The 17437-nt window shown below is 33.8% G+C and overlaps 1 protein-coding gene across 2 annotated transcripts; it reads left to right on the top strand.

Moving 5' to 3' along the window:
- The first annotated feature begins 330 nt into the window (after positions 1-330).
- On the top strand, positions 331-15260 carry POU1F1 (POU class 1 homeobox 1). Of its 2 annotated transcripts, none has more exons than XM_059922213.1 (6): positions 331-472; positions 3317-3466; positions 10619-10843; positions 13233-13397; positions 14131-14191; positions 15050-15260. In XM_059922213.1, the coding sequence occupies exons 1-6, from the start codon at positions 331-333 to the stop codon at positions 15258-15260; spliced, it is 954 nt and encodes a 317-aa protein (XP_059778196.1). The 2 variants fall into 2 exon arrangements, with proteins under 2 accessions (XP_059778196.1, XP_059778197.1); XM_059922214.1 differs by having other exon boundaries at positions 3395-3466.
- Positions 15261-17437: the final 2177 nt, after the last annotated feature.

A 17437-nucleotide genomic window follows, 5' to 3' on the forward strand; every position in this document is an offset into this window, starting at 1 on the left:
TACTGAAGTTGTCAAATAAAGTTTCACATTTCTCCTTTGCCTTCAGTCTGTACCCAAGAACCAGCTTCCCCTCTTGGGCATGGATTATGTTTGGGTAAGAAGGAAGACTGTCCAGATTGACGAAGCAATACCCCTGGGAAAAGATGATTAACATGTATAAAGGGATTTCCCTGCAGTATAAATACCAGCACGCGCCCTCCCGGTGCTCAGAGCCTCCCTGATGTATATATGCAGGTAGTGAGATTTGAAACGGCCCTTTGAGATGGTGATATAATAAAACTCTGACTTGAGGAGCAGCACTTCTCCTCATTTTTCTGCTCTTTTGTGGGAATGAGTTGCCAACCTTTTACTTCGGCTGATACCTTTATACCTCTGAATTCTGAGTCTTCTGCAACTCTGCCTCTGATAATGCATCACAGCGCTGCCGAGTGCCTACCTGTCTCCAACCACGCCACCAACGTGATGTCCACAGGTACTGACTCCAATAACCATCTACGTGTGGCTGGGCCTAAAATGTCAGGGTGGACGCTTTGAATCTTGTTAGTTTAGAATCTCATTGCTTCTTTTATTTTCATTGGTGTTAAGTTAAATATTCAGGATATCGAAGAGGTCAAAATGCCTAAGAAAATTTTCAAGAAATATTAGTAAGTGTAGTAATTTCTATTATTGTTGGTTTTATTATAGAAGAGATCTGTTTTCTATATAAGTAAACAGTGAGTCTGAAAACCATTTTTATGTAGACATGTACGGATAAAGAGCAAAGCTAGAGAAATAGTGTAAAATAATTTAAAAGGTGTTATTTCTTTATCTAAGAGATTTATTTGGTTTTTAGATTACATTTACTACCATGTCTAAAAACAGTCATACACCTCACAGGAAACACAACTGAATGATTCCCAATACCAACAACAATGGGTTTCAAAGAATAAAATAATTAGGTGTTTAAATACACTTACATTTTTAGCATAATTAAAAACTCAGAAATCAAATCTAGAGGCAATATAATATTTAGAGCCCATAGACTGAGTTGAATTTTCTCAAAATTGAGTTCTGAAGAGACTTCAAAGTTTTTATATTTTCTTATATAACTTTCTTAAATGAAAATTAAACTTGAGAATTCAAATATATCTGTCTCAAACACAACCAAGCAAATAAGTATATTTTGTTAATGTGTCCATTTTTTATGCAGTAACAAAGTGTTTTGAAGTTGATTTATAAACAGTCTTGAGTTGAGTAAATGTCTTCTGTTTAACAGCACTTTCCACTTGTTTTAAAAGCAATCTAAATATGAACTAAATTTTATACATTTAAAAATCAAAATTTGAGTTGATACATTTATATGCTGATTTAAAGTATTTTAGCCTTATCTTTTGTTATAATTAAGCAGCTTTCAAACTTATAGGTAAGTTTGGCATTAATCTTCAGCTGAATTTTAAAGTATCTAGAGATCATATATTTAGACTTTGGGAAAATTATTAATGTAGTGATTTTTTTATCTACTAAAGATTCTCAGAATTTAATTTAAAATGTACTAATGAAAATATCCTCAAACATATTTTTTGGAAAATGTAATAAAGTATTTTTATCAAAGAGGTGTGGTATAAATAAATTTAAACAATTATCACATAGCTAATTGTATATTTTACATTATAGGCATTTATATAGGTTGGTGATGAGAAGGATAATGCATTGTTTGCTTAATCTACTGTGTGTGGATAGTATTTGGCTAGAATAAAAGTAAAATTTGGAATTGAGGTTAAAATTAAGCGAGTTTAGGTCAAAACCCTATTTATTTATTTAAAAATAAGCAAATAATGTATAAATAAATAATTTATATATAATTTATAAATATTATTTATAGCTAATTCATAAATAATTATAAATAATAATGTATAAATAAATAATTTAAAAATAAATAAATAATGTACTTAGTAAGTTAGCCTACCCTTTTACACTACTTCCCCAAATCAGACAAACAAAAGGTATTTAAACCTTGGAAGTAAAAAAATTCATAATCAGAAAAGTGATCTAACGTGTTTTAAATAACAATAACATTGATTTTTATAATTTTTCCATCAAATTGTAATCATATACATCTAATTGTCTAAGTAAGGAATTAAAAATAGTGATTATAATGAGAAGAGCACTTAGATATTGAATACGTTTCATGTTCATTTGTTTAATTTTGGAATGCATAGTAATCATTTTAAAGTAAAATGACTTCAGTTCTCTGTGTCAGTTGTAAAATGAAAATTTATGCAGATATTTTAAAGTATTAAAAATTGAGTTATAGTTAGAGAAAATATGTTTTACCTTCCGAAGAAATTTTGTCTTTAATTGGTAGACCATATATTTTCAAAGGATTCTAAATCTATTCTTTATAATATCTCATATTATTCAAGAAGATACAATTTTATTTATGAAAATCCACCACTACATTCAGGATATCATGAAAAAAAAGAGAAAATAAAATACATAAGAAAACGTTGGCTAGTGATTTTATTGTCAGTAGTCCACTGTGATTCATGTTTAAAGCTTGATAAAAGTTTAGTAATTCTAATTTATAATACTTTCAACATACACATTAATTCAATGAAACCTATAACTATTTATAAATGAGGTTAAGTTTATATGCTAGGTTCAACCTTTATAAACCTCAAGTTACTCAACAATCAATGAACTTATTTTTTGACCAGCTTCATCATTAGAATTGTTGAATTAATTGTGTGCCTGAAGAAAACGTACAACCTCATGATTTCAACACCAGCCTAAATACATTGTACATTGTCGCAGGCTTTTCATAAGCCTCTGAACTTAGTGGGGTTTTTATTATTATATCCAATAAAAGGCTAGTGACTCTGCCATTTCCTCTTTGATGGAAACAATTTGTTAGGTGAATAAGCAGAAGTAAAGACTGATCAGGAGTTGATTTCTGTATTCATTGCTCCAGAAAAAGACCACTGTATTATACTATGTTATACAAGAATTTTAAGAAACTATCCTCTCGTCAGTTCTTTGCAATGTCTATATTGGGTGGAACCTGCGAGAATTCGGCTACTTCCAATTAGCCAAGTTTCAAACTGGTCAATCACCCCAACACAGAGCACAGGATATAATTAATGAAGGTTCTAGTCCACTTTGATGATTCATGATCTCATTATCTGAGACAAATTTCAACCCCTAGTTTTAACCTACTCATCAGAGAACCGCCCCCAAATGAGAACAAATTATTGGCATATAACTTTAAGAATAGCTTAAACGTGTACTTTTGAAATGAAACGAATGTGTCTTGAATACTCGTACATTTTCTTACCAGTCCCGTCTATTTTGTCTTTGATCCAAACTCCTAAATGTTTGTGCACATATTTCTTGGTGACAACATTGGGAACCACAGCAACAGGACTTCATTATTCTGTTCCTTCCTGTCATTATGGAAACCAGTCATCGACCTATGGAGTGATGGCAGGTAAGAAAAATTGTCTTTACATATAAGATTGAGTTTGGGGACACTTGGATGGATTTCCTGGGTCTGAGGGAATCTTGACCAGAGTATATCATGAATTTCAGATCTCTTAACCTTGGAAATGCTGGTAAAACCACCGCTTATTGAAATGTTCTCTGATCTGTAATGTCTTCAGAGACCATAATAGTTATACCTGATTGCCCCTATTCTACACACCTCTGAACTGCTATGCTTCTTAACTCTTGTGTTTGCTTTGTATGATTTTTATTTTAATTCTCTACTGCCAAACTGCTCATTGTCACTTGTTTATGCCATTAGTGGGCTTGCCTACGTAATAATAAGGTAGCCGCGAGCCTTATGTGTCTATTTAAATTTAGATGTAAATTAAATAAAATATGTAAATAAAATAAGGTCAAATTTAAAAATCAGTTCCTCAGTGGCACTAGGCATATTTCAAGTGCTCAGTAACCTTACGTGGCTACCAAAGCAGATGGACCAACTTACAGAGCATCTTCCTCATCACAATATTTCTTCTGGCCATTTGGTCCATAAAGATAAATAAGACATTGAAGGCTAAGAGTGATTTGCAGCTGCTTTAGCAATAGTTGAGTCTTCGGCAGCCCTGTCTGAGATGCTTCTGAGTCTTAGATGAGATTGAAATAGTTGAAGTTACATATCTTTTTTCCCTTTGGATAAGTAAAGCATCACTAGATCAAGATAAACTACTTGTTTATTGACACTTGCATGAAGATATTGATAGCACATTTCTTAAGGAAAAGAAAATATGACCTAAGAGATCCACTCATTACAAAATTTATGACTTAATTTTAGGATATGGCCATAGAAACAATTTTGCTGGGCACAGAAGTTTTTTTGGGTATCCCTTAATCTTTTATATTTATTTCTGCAACAGGGAGAGAAATACTGTGGGTAACAATAAACTACCAAGGATCTATGGGAGAATGTGAGTGTGTGTGTGTGTGTGTGTGCACACTTGTGTGATATTGAGAAACTCTGGATAGAGAAATCACATATTAGGGAAATCTTGTGTTTTGTTATCCAGAGTAGGTAATAAAAAATCAAATATGGATTTATGCTTATACATTTGAAATAAAATTGAACAAAGAATTTAGTTCACCAACCTTTAATTTCTCAGAATTTCTCTTTTTGACTCAATAAAACATTAAAACTTTAAAATAAAATATTCCAGAACAAATTAGCTTCTTTTACCTTCTATTAGGCAGCATTCTGAATAAACTAGTATCCTCACCTTTATATAAAATGAAAACTGATGTTCTTAATGGTTACCTGTAAATCCTAATGTCTCTCTTTAATAAGTAAGAAATAAAGAAAGCCATATTTTTTCTTCCTCTTTGAAAACAGATCATTTATGATTCATATACGTAGTAGTTAATCAGTATTCACGGTTAATGAGAACAGCCCTCGATGATGAACTACTTTCATTATAAAATAGAATAATATGCATTTAGCCACTAGAGGTGCAGGTAGAATGCTTTCTGTGGCCTCCACCACATTTTGATTATGGAGACTGGAAATAACAAGCTCATGGCCACGTGCTGCCCTTTCTTGGAGGAAAAAGGCCTTGCTCTTCCTTCACAGTAAGTCCCAGGAACCCCAGTACAACTATAGGCGCCCTCTATACCCAGCAAGTGGCAGGAATGGATTGAGGTTGGCACAAAGATAAAACCAGCCACAGACCAAATACTTTTAGACTGTTTTTGCTACCACCTCCCTCTCACCAGATCTAGGCCAGTGTCTGCGGAGTTCACAGCTGACCTGAGAAATCTAACACCCTTCCAATTTCCAGGATTGGAGAGAACAGGCCCAGGTTCACACTGGGAGTCCACAGGCAGCTCAGATTGTGCTGGTACAAGTTTCCCTGGAAGGCTCAGCAAACTCTCTTCCTCATTAAAAGCTGAAAAGGAGAGACCCCTGGAAAAGCCCTTTAAAATGATTCAAAGCCTGGGTTAGTGACAATCACGAGAAAAATTGCCCTAAGATTTGGAGGTATTGCTGTAGTCTTAAACCAAAATTAAATATATTTTGTCACTGAAAGAAAAATTCACCATAGCAAGCATAGAGATTATATTTGAATATTTTTTGAGAGGGATATCATTAAAATGTGGTGTGCTTTATAATTTGTTACAATGTCACTATTTTGACATATATTTGGTAATTAGCCTTTGCATCATGGCCGATTAAATCTCAGAGAATCTGAACCTTTCTGCCGTCATCCCCATAGAAGCTACACCAATTGAGTTGTAAAACACAAGAATTCAGAAGTATTCAGGAATTCAGAAAAGGTATAAAAAACACAAGAGAAACCTGGCAATGTCATTTGAATTTTCTGAGAAGTCTCAAGGTGTTCATCAAATCAGCTGCTTCCACACGATCCACAGAAGCGTCTAATCATCAACAACAAAGACAGATTCATTGTCACATACTCCATATAAAAGTGAAGCTGCAGAAAGAACAATATTTCAAAGGGTGTGAAATTGGCTTTATTTGAATATGGTTATTTTGTCACTGTACTCTGCTGCTTACATTTAGTTTGAGCATTTCATTAAATTAATAACCCATCAGAAGACAAGAGCTATAGCTAAATATTTTGTTAAGGTTGGTAGGGAAGACTCTAATGATCAGATGTATCCCCTGTGCTTCATAGCCCAGGTGTGGGCATACCAAAGAGAATGACTGATTGGATGAAATGAATTAGCCACACCAGGAGCTAATGACAAACCTTGCTCAAGTCAGCATCTCCAAGTGTCAGTCTCTTCATATCCAAGTTGCAGTGGGTACCACAGGTCTATCAGAGTTGAGTTGTGGCAACTTTGTACCAACTCAACCTGGCTTTCTCCTTGATCTTCTCTTCAGATACATTCTCAGTTAAATTTCTTCTTCTGTCTCCTTTCTCCTGAGAACTTAGATAATTCAACAGCCTACAGGATAGATAATAGGAAACAGGGAATTATAAATGCTGTTCAAAAATCTCTTCTGGAAAAACACAAAAGAAAACAAAATAACAACAAAAACTCTTCAAAACTCTGATTCCTGGGTATCTGACATTGTGTCTGTTCTCCAGTTTCTAAAGCTGGGTCAAAGTTAGAAAACAAGCTTAATGAGCTGCGTACTTTGTCCACTGTCCTGTGGAAACTGGGCAAATCAGCTACATGGTAATGATTGCTAAATCCAGCAAGGTTATGACATAATGGCCACCCAAGATGTGCTGTAAGAGTCCTTGCTTAAAAATTAATTTTATCAGGAAAGCAAAATAGCTGATATTGGGGAATTAATCAAGAAGATGGATGTTCTTTTCTTATGAGAAGTGGATAATAAGAGAAAAGATTAGTATGGCTGCAAGTGCCCTTTCCACCTGGGCTAAGGCAAAGGGTAACAGAAATCTGTGTGACAGTGACATAGAGAAATAGTCTACTTTGGAGCCCATCTCTTCATTCTTGTCTTTTTTTTTTTTTTTTTTCTGTTTCATTTTTGTCTTTTTTTGTTTTATTTAGTCTTACATTTCCCTAACTTATTCTGGTTGTGTTGACACTAAGGGAAGGAGTAATTCTGACCATCTTTTGCCTCTGGATCATGAAAGGACTTTCAGTAGCACTGACACTATGTATTTTCCCTAAATTTTGTAGCCTCTGTCTCAACTACACAACTCGGTGATTGTAAAGCAGCCACAGGCAATATTTAAACAAACAGGCATGCCTATGCTCCAAATCAACGTAATTTATAAAACCAGGCAGAGGACCCTGTTGTATCTGAATAGGATGTACAAATGCACAAAAGAGAAAAAAAATCACAATTCAAATTTATGATTTGTTTCACGTTGTCATGCATGAGGACAAAAAAAAAAAGACATGGAACTATTCAAATGCACTTTGCTGTGCATGTCTACAGCAAGGTGGGAGTATTTCACCGTGTCCCTCTGCTTCCACTGTTTGTTCTTTTAAAGCTTTATAACCTCAGAGATGTTGTCAGTTAGCATCTGGCTGAGCCCCATGATGCAGAAGAGCCCCCTGCCCTGTATCACAGAACCTTGAGCCAGGTCCCAAGGCAAGACCATGGCCTCCCCGTCACCTACTTTAAAAGACTCACCTCTGTTCCTCTCCCTCCTCCGCCACCCAGAAGTACATGCAGAGCAGTTCAGAAAGGCTGTGGTGGATTAATCTGCAGTGTGAAAATACAGCTTGGGCTGTAAAGAATGTACAAACACTTCCAAGCTATTTAGGTGTGCGCTTGTTCTAGGCTTATAGACAATTTTGCTTTAGCAATGTTTTGGAAATTGTTCATGAAACTTCTGCTGGACACGACTCACTGCATCTTATTCTCCTCCTCCCCAACCTGACTTTTCAATAATCCAGGCTTTAGAAAAAAATTTTAAATATCTTGTCATGTATACCATACCAATCACTCCCCATTTTTCCCCAAATATAGGTTCATATGATAGAAACCACAGGTTGTTTGGCTGTGCTTGTGACTGTCATGAATTTCTGTTTAAGGTTAGTTCCAGGAAAACCATGTCCTTGCAGATAATTGTGGATACTTTCAATTAACAAAAAATAAAAGCATGTCACACATTGTGCTTTCCTTTTTCCTCTGGATGCCAGACTTTTGAACATGGTATTTCCTGTGTACTTTTTATGGACTCATGTTCAAATTTATTTGCTAAATGTGCATTTCTCCAGAGTATTTATAATGTATAAACTAGCTTTAAAATTTTCCAGAAATAGAGATGGCACACTTCCAATATTTTATTAAATAAATATAATACTTTTGTCTGAAAGCGTTTGTTTAATGTAGCCAAATATGTTTAAGATGCAGAAATCTTTAAAGTCATTTGATTTCCCTGAGTACAGACTACCTGAAAAATGAACTGATTATTTTGATTTGGTTTACTGCAATGTTCATTGGACTTCACTTCTAGTTTCAACTGTGTAGTGAATTCATCATAGCACCCGAGGAGAGTTATTTAACTTGTTTTTATTCAAATTTTAAATTGCGGGTAAAAAATACATATCTTTTCTACTTCATTTGTTTATATAAGGATAAGAAGATGACAAATGTAAAATGAACACAGCACGGAGATTTGTAGCAGTACGACTATTATCAGCAAGAAAAATTGAAAAGAGTGATCAAGATTGCTAACAAATTCAGACCTTTCTGCATCTCATGTAAACGATATGCAACAAATTACTTATGTGAAATAAAAATAATTTGACACAGATTACATGAGTTATCCAAAGTGCCTTAAAATACATTAAATATGCAAAATAAAACAGCAGCCTGATTTGTCTCTCTGTTTTTACTGTTTCTCAGAGTATTTCATCATTAAGTGTATTAAGTGGCATTTGCTCTTTCTGAATGATGAAAGAAGTGAAGAGTTTTTCATATGTGTAAGATTCAACTCTGAAAGCAAAGCAAAAGAAGTCTTGAGATAAATATTAAGTAAATGTTAAAATAAAAGTGATCAGTTTTCTTTTTTATATATTAGTCTTTTCTTTTACTTCAACTAGCAGAAATCTAAAACTAATAGAAAGCTAAAAATGAACCCCAAAGGTAATAAACATTAACAAATTGAGTTATGTAATAAATTAAAAATTGATATTTAAAAAAAATAAAACTGGATAATTTTGATTTTTAGAAGTAACATTAATTGCTCTAGACAGGAATAGTTTCTTTTGTATATTTTTTACATCTGTGAAACGGCTAAATTTATTTTTTGCTGTTTTGTTTAATTTCTCACTTGTATGTGTATTTTGCTTCAGAAAAGTAATATAGTCTACTGGATAAGGGTACACTATATAATTACATATTCTCATGTAAATAATATAAGCCAACAATTTGCTGACTTACACTATTCTTTGCTCATTACGTGTTGCTATATTAACGTAAGCTTTATATATTCTGGCAAAATACACTATTACTCATGTCTGACTTGTGAATGTATTTATAGAGAAATTATAGGTAGCATAAACTCGATGTATTTTTTCAGTGAGTTTCTAAGAATGATTACTGCAGGTATTCTGTAGTCATTTATTTTTAGTTTAAATACTTATTTGTACTCACAAGAAAGATTATTAATTATTGCATATTTTATTTACATCAAAATGTCTTGGTTATACAGGTGTCATTTAATATAAATTAAAGTTAAACCTCTATGAATAAAAATGTAAAGTACTGATGAAGAAAACAGAAATAAAATGTGTGGGAATTTGGCTTATACCATCCTCTCACCCACGCTCCACGACTGAGGCAGACTCTTCTTTCCAAATGAAGAATGAAATCTAGAAGCAATTAAAAAATTATATCTTTTAGTTTTTTGTGATTTATTTAACTCACTAAATGGATTCAATGCTTCATCATTTATGGGTGATTACCTATCATATCTAGAACTGCACCCTTCCTTGCCACTTATTTTTGCTTCCTAAATAATTGTCAGGAAGTGATCCCATTATATTTTATACTTTTCAAGAACTCTTGTTGCTAACTTTTTAATAGAACTTCAAAAATTACTTTTTGTTAATGTCTGTCTCTTGTTAACGTCGAATCTATTTAAACATATTAATGTATTTTGTGTTCTCGTAATTTTCTTTTTACCTGACCTTACTAAATTAAGCATTTACTGAAAAAACAGTGGGGTTTCTTAGTAATGTAAAATCAATTTTTCAATCCTACGAAAACTTCCCAGCATAGCCCTTAACCACGTGGCTTGATTATAACAAACATCATAGATTATTTGTTCAATGAATTAAGAAAACAGAGATGAATATGTACATTCTGGTTAAAGTTGAACCTCAGATTCCCAGGAATAGATGTCTTTTAAGAGAAAAAAATGATGGAAAACTCACACTTCTGTGAAATTTGCTTATTTCTATTTTAATTATTTGTAAGTCCCTGCTTCTTTCCTTTGGCTTTGCATTATCTTTGTTTTTGCTGCTTCCAGGAAGGTGGAAAATAAATCATTGCATTTATACTAAGCTACTCTTCTATTTCAGAAGACTGAATGTCAGGTAACCTTTCAGAATTGAGACTGGCTGTCACAGAATAATCTTATGGGCCAAACTCTTGCATGTATAGAAATGGGGGATAATTACAAACGGTCCTTTCCTTTTCTTGCTGTTACAGGGAGCTTAGCCCCTTGTCTTTATAAGTTTCCCGACCACACCTTGAGTCATGGCTTTCCTCCCATGCACCAGCCTCTCCTGGCAGAGGACCTCACAGCCGCTGATTTCAAGCAGGAGCTCAGGCGGAAAAGCAAGTTGGCTGAAGAGCCAATAGACATGGATTCTCCAGAAATCCGAGAACTTGAAAAGTTTGCCAATGAATTTAAAGTGAGAAGAATTAAACTAGGTATGTGCTTGTTATGAGCAGTGGGGCACACAACCTGCTCTGCAAATTCTTACTCTGTTACTGTTCAGTCTCTGACACTCTGCTCAAAAGTCCAAGACAGTTCTCATTCTACATCTCTACTGTGGATGTAAGTTACTCGAATGATGACAAACCTACAAAAACCTTCATTTCCCTGTAAATTCTTAGTAGCCAAAATACATAGATTTCTAAATTAATGGTACTCTTTTTCAGAGATAAGTTTTGAAGTGCCTTTTTTACCTATATTTTATTTGAAGAGATACCTTTGTATGATTCAAAGGCTAAAAAAGTATAAGTGAAATCTATCCCTTCTGCTTGTTTTTCCTGTTTATCAGTGTTATGTGGCCTTCCAGAGATATTTTATGCATATACATATAAGCAGATACATATATTTCTTCATACAGATTTTTTTTCACTTAACTTATTTGTTTTGGAGAGCTTTCAATATTAGTTTTTTAGAGAGCTTTCTGTAATGCATCTGCCAATTTCCATTTTATGAATATACTACCAGTCTCCTGCTGATGGAATTTATATGGCCTTCAATCTTATGCTACTGAAAACAATACCAAAATAATTAACTTAATAAATGTCATTTTGCACCTATATAAATACATGTGAAGGGAAAGTGTTAAAAGCAAAATTTCTTTTCTTTTTTTTTTTTTTTTTAAAGATTTATTTATTGATTGATTGATTACTATGTTGGGTCTTCGTTTCTGTGCTAGGGATTCCTGTAGTTGCGGCAAGCGGGGGCCACTCTTCATCGCGGTGCGCGGGCCTCTCACTATTGTGGCCTCTTTTGTTGCGGAGCACAGGCTCCAGACGCGCAGGCTCAGTAGTTGTGGCTCACGGGCCTAGTTGCTCCGTGGCATGTGGGATCTTCCCAGGCCAGGGCGCGAACCCGTGTCCCCTGCATTAGCAGGCAGATTCTCAACCACTGCACCACCAGGAAAGCCCAAAGCAAAATTTCTTGATCAAAGAGTATGTGTGTTTGTAATCTCGATAGATGTCAAATTGGTCTCTGTGGAAGTTGTACCAAATTTTACTACCACCATGGGTGTCTCTTTTGCCACCCTTCAGAATATGAGCTCCATGAAGGCAGGAGTTTTTTGTATTTTGTTTTTTGTTTATTTATTTCTTTTTTGTTTTCTCCTTAGGGGCATATCCTCAGCACTTAGAACAGTGACTGGCACATAGAATAAAAAAATAGTTGTTGAAGGAAAAAGATGCTATTAAATCTTTTGGATCTTTGCAAATCAGATAGGTCAAAGTGGTGCCTCATGGTAGTTTCATTTTGAATTTCTCTTATTATGAGTGAAGAGTGAAATGTTCTTTCATGTGTTTGACAGTCATTTGTAATTCCTTTTCTGTGAACTGTCTGTTCATAGCCTTTGCTCACTTTCTATTGAAAAGTGTTTTTAATGTAAATAACCATAATAATTAACCTTGATTTTAATGCATGAAATGTATTTTTTAATGGATTGAAATGATGGTGCAAACTTTTGCATTTGTGAAATGAGCCACTGGTAATTTTTAATGATATTTATTGATGGGCATCATATGTAATCATTTTATGCATACAGGTATATAGCCTTAGGCCCTGAATTAATATGTAGTAACTATTTGTCATAAACACAGCAATAGGCATCTTTATAACATTCATTTTCAATTTGCTATTTATATTGCTGTGAATGTTTCAAGTTCTATATTGATGGCTTATATCAACTTGTATTCTAAAAATGTTTGAGACAATCTATGAGAACTTTTTTGCCTGGAGATAGAAGCATTACTGAATGATATCATAAATATGCTTGGAGGTATACATAAAATATTGTGTGATCAAAGTCTCATAATAAACATGTTTTTAGGGAAAGTAAACACAATTCTTAGTTTTAGGGAAAGTAAACACAACTCTTAGTTTTATCTTCAACATGTTGAATTTTTCACTCTTAAAGTTGAGATAGAAATATTTATGATATATCACCATGTATTTTATGCATTATATTTAATATACTATAGATTCTGAGTATATATCATCAGATGTTTAATAATAATGATTAAGAGAGAATTTTTAAAAGTCTTCTAAAGTGTTCATGACACATCTAACCAATCTGGCTAAATATTATGAATGGCAGATGTTCCTACCTGAACTCTTTTGACTTCTAAAAAAGTAATTTATTAACTAAAAGGAATTTTTTTTTGAAATACTGAACAATTCTACACTGAACCTTACTGTTATTCTAAGTTGCCAACAAATATATGGTTAAAAGTGGTAATTAATAGTTGACAAAGATACACAAATTTGTACAATAATGGACCAAAATGAATGTTTCTTGAAAAACTGAAGTTAATGGCCTCTGTTGTTTTTTCACAGGATACACCCAAACAAATGTTGGGGAAGCCCTGGCAGCTGTGCATGGCTCTGAATTCAGTCAAACAACTATCTGCCGATTTGAAAACTTGCAGCTCAGCTTCAAAAATGCATGCAAACTGAAAGCAATATTATCCAAATGGCTGGAGGAAGCCGAGCAAGTAGGAGGTACAAAAGTTGTTTCTGGAGACTCAGTGATGTTCTAACCTGAAAACAATGCCTTCCCTTGGTTGGATTAATGCTAAAGTGAGAGGCTTGACGTTTGGTTTGGGTTTGCTTTTTCTCTTTGACAAGAAAAATAAATATCTTGTTTCATCACACTAAAAAAAGCAAGGCCAGTGCGAGTATAGAAATAAGTTTACTGAGAATGTAAATTGTGAGAGAATAAACTGTATAAGGAAAGCCTCTAGACAATATGGCATAGGTGTGAAGTGGTAAAATGATTCTTTTTAACACATCCAGATTGTTTTGCCTCTGGGCTATATACTGTAGTAATTATACATGAATCATTTTTATAACCTAATATAAGTGTAGCCAGAGCAGTTGCACACACAAGCAATTGCTAGATGAGCAATTTATTGTGATAAAATTATATTAATTATATTAATGTCAAGGCTGGATAAAGAGCAAGGTTTGAGAGCATTCAGAGCAAGTGTTCCAACTAAAAGTAGGGATAGGATTTAAACACAATTGTTTTCGCAAAGTTAATATTTATTTCTGTGTTAACATTTTAATCTAGGGCTTGTAATCTAAAATGATGTAGATCGCAAAACTTTAAAACAAAAATGTATGGTAATTTTATTTTGCATTGTTTTATAAAGAAAATTTAAATCCAAATCTGATAGTTAAAATAAAAAGACTTACTTTGTTTTTGGAATTATTCATCTTTTCCCCATCACAGCTTTATACAATGAGAAAGTGGGTGCAAATGAAAGAAAAAGGAAACGGAGAACAACTATCAGGTATACTTTTGAGATATTAAGAGTTACTGGAGAAGAAAAAGATATTTTACAAATGGAATGAGCATTTAAGCATAATATAGGTTCAATATAACATAAAAATGAATAGAGTCAATTGAGAAAATAAGATAGGTAAAAAAGCATAACATTTAATAAATTACTGGTGAGATAGAGCTGGAAATTTAAAATTTGATGAAAAATATGTATTGTTTGATTCAAGAACAATTTTACTCTGCAAGTTTTGGATAAAACAGAAACTGGACAATCACTTCTAAACAGAGTGACCATTTCTATTGTCCTTTTAGACATAAGTCTTGCTCTGGCAGTATGGTATCTTTGTTATTACAAATAACAAAACTAGTCATCAGTATTTTAGCTGCATAAAGTTCAAGGTAACTCCTTGCATTTCAAGCCAGAAAGATTGTTCATTGATCTTTTTGTAATTTCCATGAGGCTCACAGAGGAATTGCTAAAATACAGTTTTTGTTTTAGTGGGTTCATTTCATTTATTGTAAATAAATGATTTCTGGGAGACATTTAGAAATGCCCACAGAATTATTTCCTTCTCAGTAAGTCAGTGCCCTCTTGTGGCACAAAGTGGGATAAACAGAATGTCTGGGTCCCCCTACTTATTTCTTCCTGTGACTCTATAGGTAGCCTACGGAAGACTAGCAAGCATCCAAATGATCAACAAACTGCACATTTATCTTTGTTGAAGAGCTTTGAAGGTGTTTCCGGAGTCTTTAAATTTCCTTTTTATGTTAATATTTAGGAAATTCAACCTAACAGTTTTGATCTGACGAAAACATCCCTAAAAATATACTATCTCCCTTTCTCTCCTGTCAACTCCCCACCTCCCAGTATTGCTGCTAAAGACGCTCTGGAGAGACACTTTGGAGAACAGAATAAACCTTCCTCTCAAGAGATCTTGCGGATGGCTGAAGAACTGAACTTGGAGAAAGAAGTAGTGAGGGTTTGGTTTTGCAACCGAAGGCAGAGAGAAAAACGGGTGAAAACAAGTCTGAATCAGAGTTTATTTACTATTTCTAAGGAGCATCTTGAATGCAGATAAGATTTCCTGTTGTGTAATAGCCAGTTTTTCTATTTTTCATTCCTTTCTCTTCTTCAGCCAAACTAAAAATTCGTTTTTTGGTTAGCTTCAAAAAAATCATATCAGTAACTTTTGCAGAAGCTTTTCTTTTCTACTTTAAAAATAAATATGACAATTTAAATTATATTGATGAATTATTCTCAGAAGCCACATTGTACTTTTTAAGCCAGAGACTAATAGGAATAAAACAGTGATTCTCTCTCTCAATATATCTCTCCCTCTCTTTACACACACAAACACACACACACACACACACACACACACAGGGGAGTGGTCTTTTAGTTTAAAGGTTCCTTTTCCAAAGGCTGTGTATCTGCTTTTTAATATTTTAGTCAGTAATGTCACGTAAAGAATATCACCAGAGAAGATCCAATTAGAAAATTCCTTAACTGATGTCCTGCTTACCATCAGCTCTAATAGTTTGTTTGAACTAAACTTTTTTTTTTTTATAAAGTTATTTTATTATTTATTTATTTATTTTTGGCTGCATTGGGTCTTTGTTGCTGTGTGCGGGCTTTCTCTAGTTAGGTGAGCGGGCTTCTCGTTGCAGTGGTTTCACTTGTTGCAGAGCACGGGCTCTAGGTGCACAGGCTTCAGTAGTTGTGGCACGTGGGCTAGGTAGTTGTGGCTTGCGGGCTCTAGAGCGTAGGCTCAGTAGTTGTGGCACACGGGCTTAGTTGCTCCGCGGCATGTGGGATCTTCCCGGACCAGGGCTCGAACCCATGTCCCCTGCGTTGGCAGGCGGATTCTTAACGACTGCGCCACCAGGGAAGTCCTGAACTAAAAGTTTTGCACTTAAGAACCACAGGGGCCTTTGAATTTTATTATTGCATTTAGGAATAAATCTTAGAAGTGACACCTTTGAAGTTAACATTTAGGGCATAGAGCCCAAAGAAGTGTTTCAAAAGAAATTTGTAGAAATATTAATTTATGTTCTTTTTATTCTTCCCAGACATTAGCTTTTTTGATGTTTAGCTTTAGAAAATATGCTTTATTGATTCTTGAGCCCCACACTGCTATTTCTGTAAGCTGTAAAAATGCAAGGAAGATGTCTGGCTTGTTTGCTGTTATTTTTCCAGGGTCTGGGAAAGCCTATGCTCACAATGGGCATGCAGTCTTTGTTAAATGAACAAAGGGCTGTGCTCTTAACAATGGCTACGAACTTGAAGGGAGTCTAATTTAATAACATAACTTATTTTTGAAATCTCACAACCTAGAAAATCATCTGGGGTCCTATCAGAAAAGATGATCATTTTTTATGTAATTGGTTAGAATATGATTTATTATTAATAAAAAAGTTTGCTATATTGAGCTTTTCAATTCAGAGAGTTGTACCGTAAGGGACATATTTATTTAATTTATAAGAATGTGCACTGTACAGCACAGGGAATATAGCCACTATTTTATAATAACTTTAAATGGAGTATAATCTGTAAAAATATTGAATCGCTATGTTGTACACCTGAAATTAACATAATATTGTAAATCAACTATACTTCAATTTAAAAAAAGAATGCACTTCTTTAAAACTTGTAGGCAGAAGTAGACTGTAATGTGATAGCACTATCAAATAATGACTTTGTTTTGCATTTTGAATGTCAATCTGCTGGCAATGTTTAACTTATTCTATGTAACAAAAATGGGAATTAGACTAAATTTTTATTATTTAGAATGCTTACTAAACTACACTGTCCTGTCTCTTGCTTTTTGTAATATTAATAAAGACCAAGCATTATACAGGTCATAATCTATGTAGATTATGTATGTCTGTGCACACATAATCAGCATTAATTGGATGGCTAGAAACTTTGATATATCATGAACAACAAAAAAAATTAGTTTTCATGGGATTGACATATATACACTGATATGTATAAAATAGATAACTAATGAGAACCTGCTGTATAGCACAGGGAACTCTACTTTGTGTCGCTGCATGGTAGAAACTAACACAACATTGTAAAACAACTATACCACAATAATAATAATTTAAAAAAACTAGTTTTCAGTGGCCTGATCATCCATGCTTAAGGACACATCTAGCACCCAGGAGGTGTTAAATAATATATATATTTAACTATATATTTAATATTTACTATATATATATAAGGCTTTTCTTATTTGAGAGTAAATTCCAA

The sequence above is a fragment of the Balaenoptera ricei genome, chromosome 4 (genome assembly GCF_028023285.1).
Source record: "Balaenoptera ricei isolate mBalRic1 chromosome 4, mBalRic1.hap2, whole genome shotgun sequence".
NCBI classification, from domain to species: domain Eukaryota; kingdom Metazoa; phylum Chordata; class Mammalia; order Artiodactyla; family Balaenopteridae; genus Balaenoptera; species Balaenoptera ricei.

Bases quoted from the DNA above. Each gene is read 5' to 3' on its own strand.
- POU1F1 (XM_059922213.1), top strand. From the start codon at position 331: ATGAGTTGCCAACCTTTTACTTCGGCTGATACCTTTATACCTCTGAAT. The intron at 473-3,316 runs GTACTGACTCCA...TTTTCTTACCAG, and splicing joins CACCAACGTGATGTCCACAG to TCCCGTCTATTTTGTCTTTG. The intron at 13,398-14,130 runs GTACAAAAGTTG...TCCCCATCACAG, and splicing joins GGAAGCCGAGCAAGTAGGAG to CTTTATACAATGAGAAAGTG.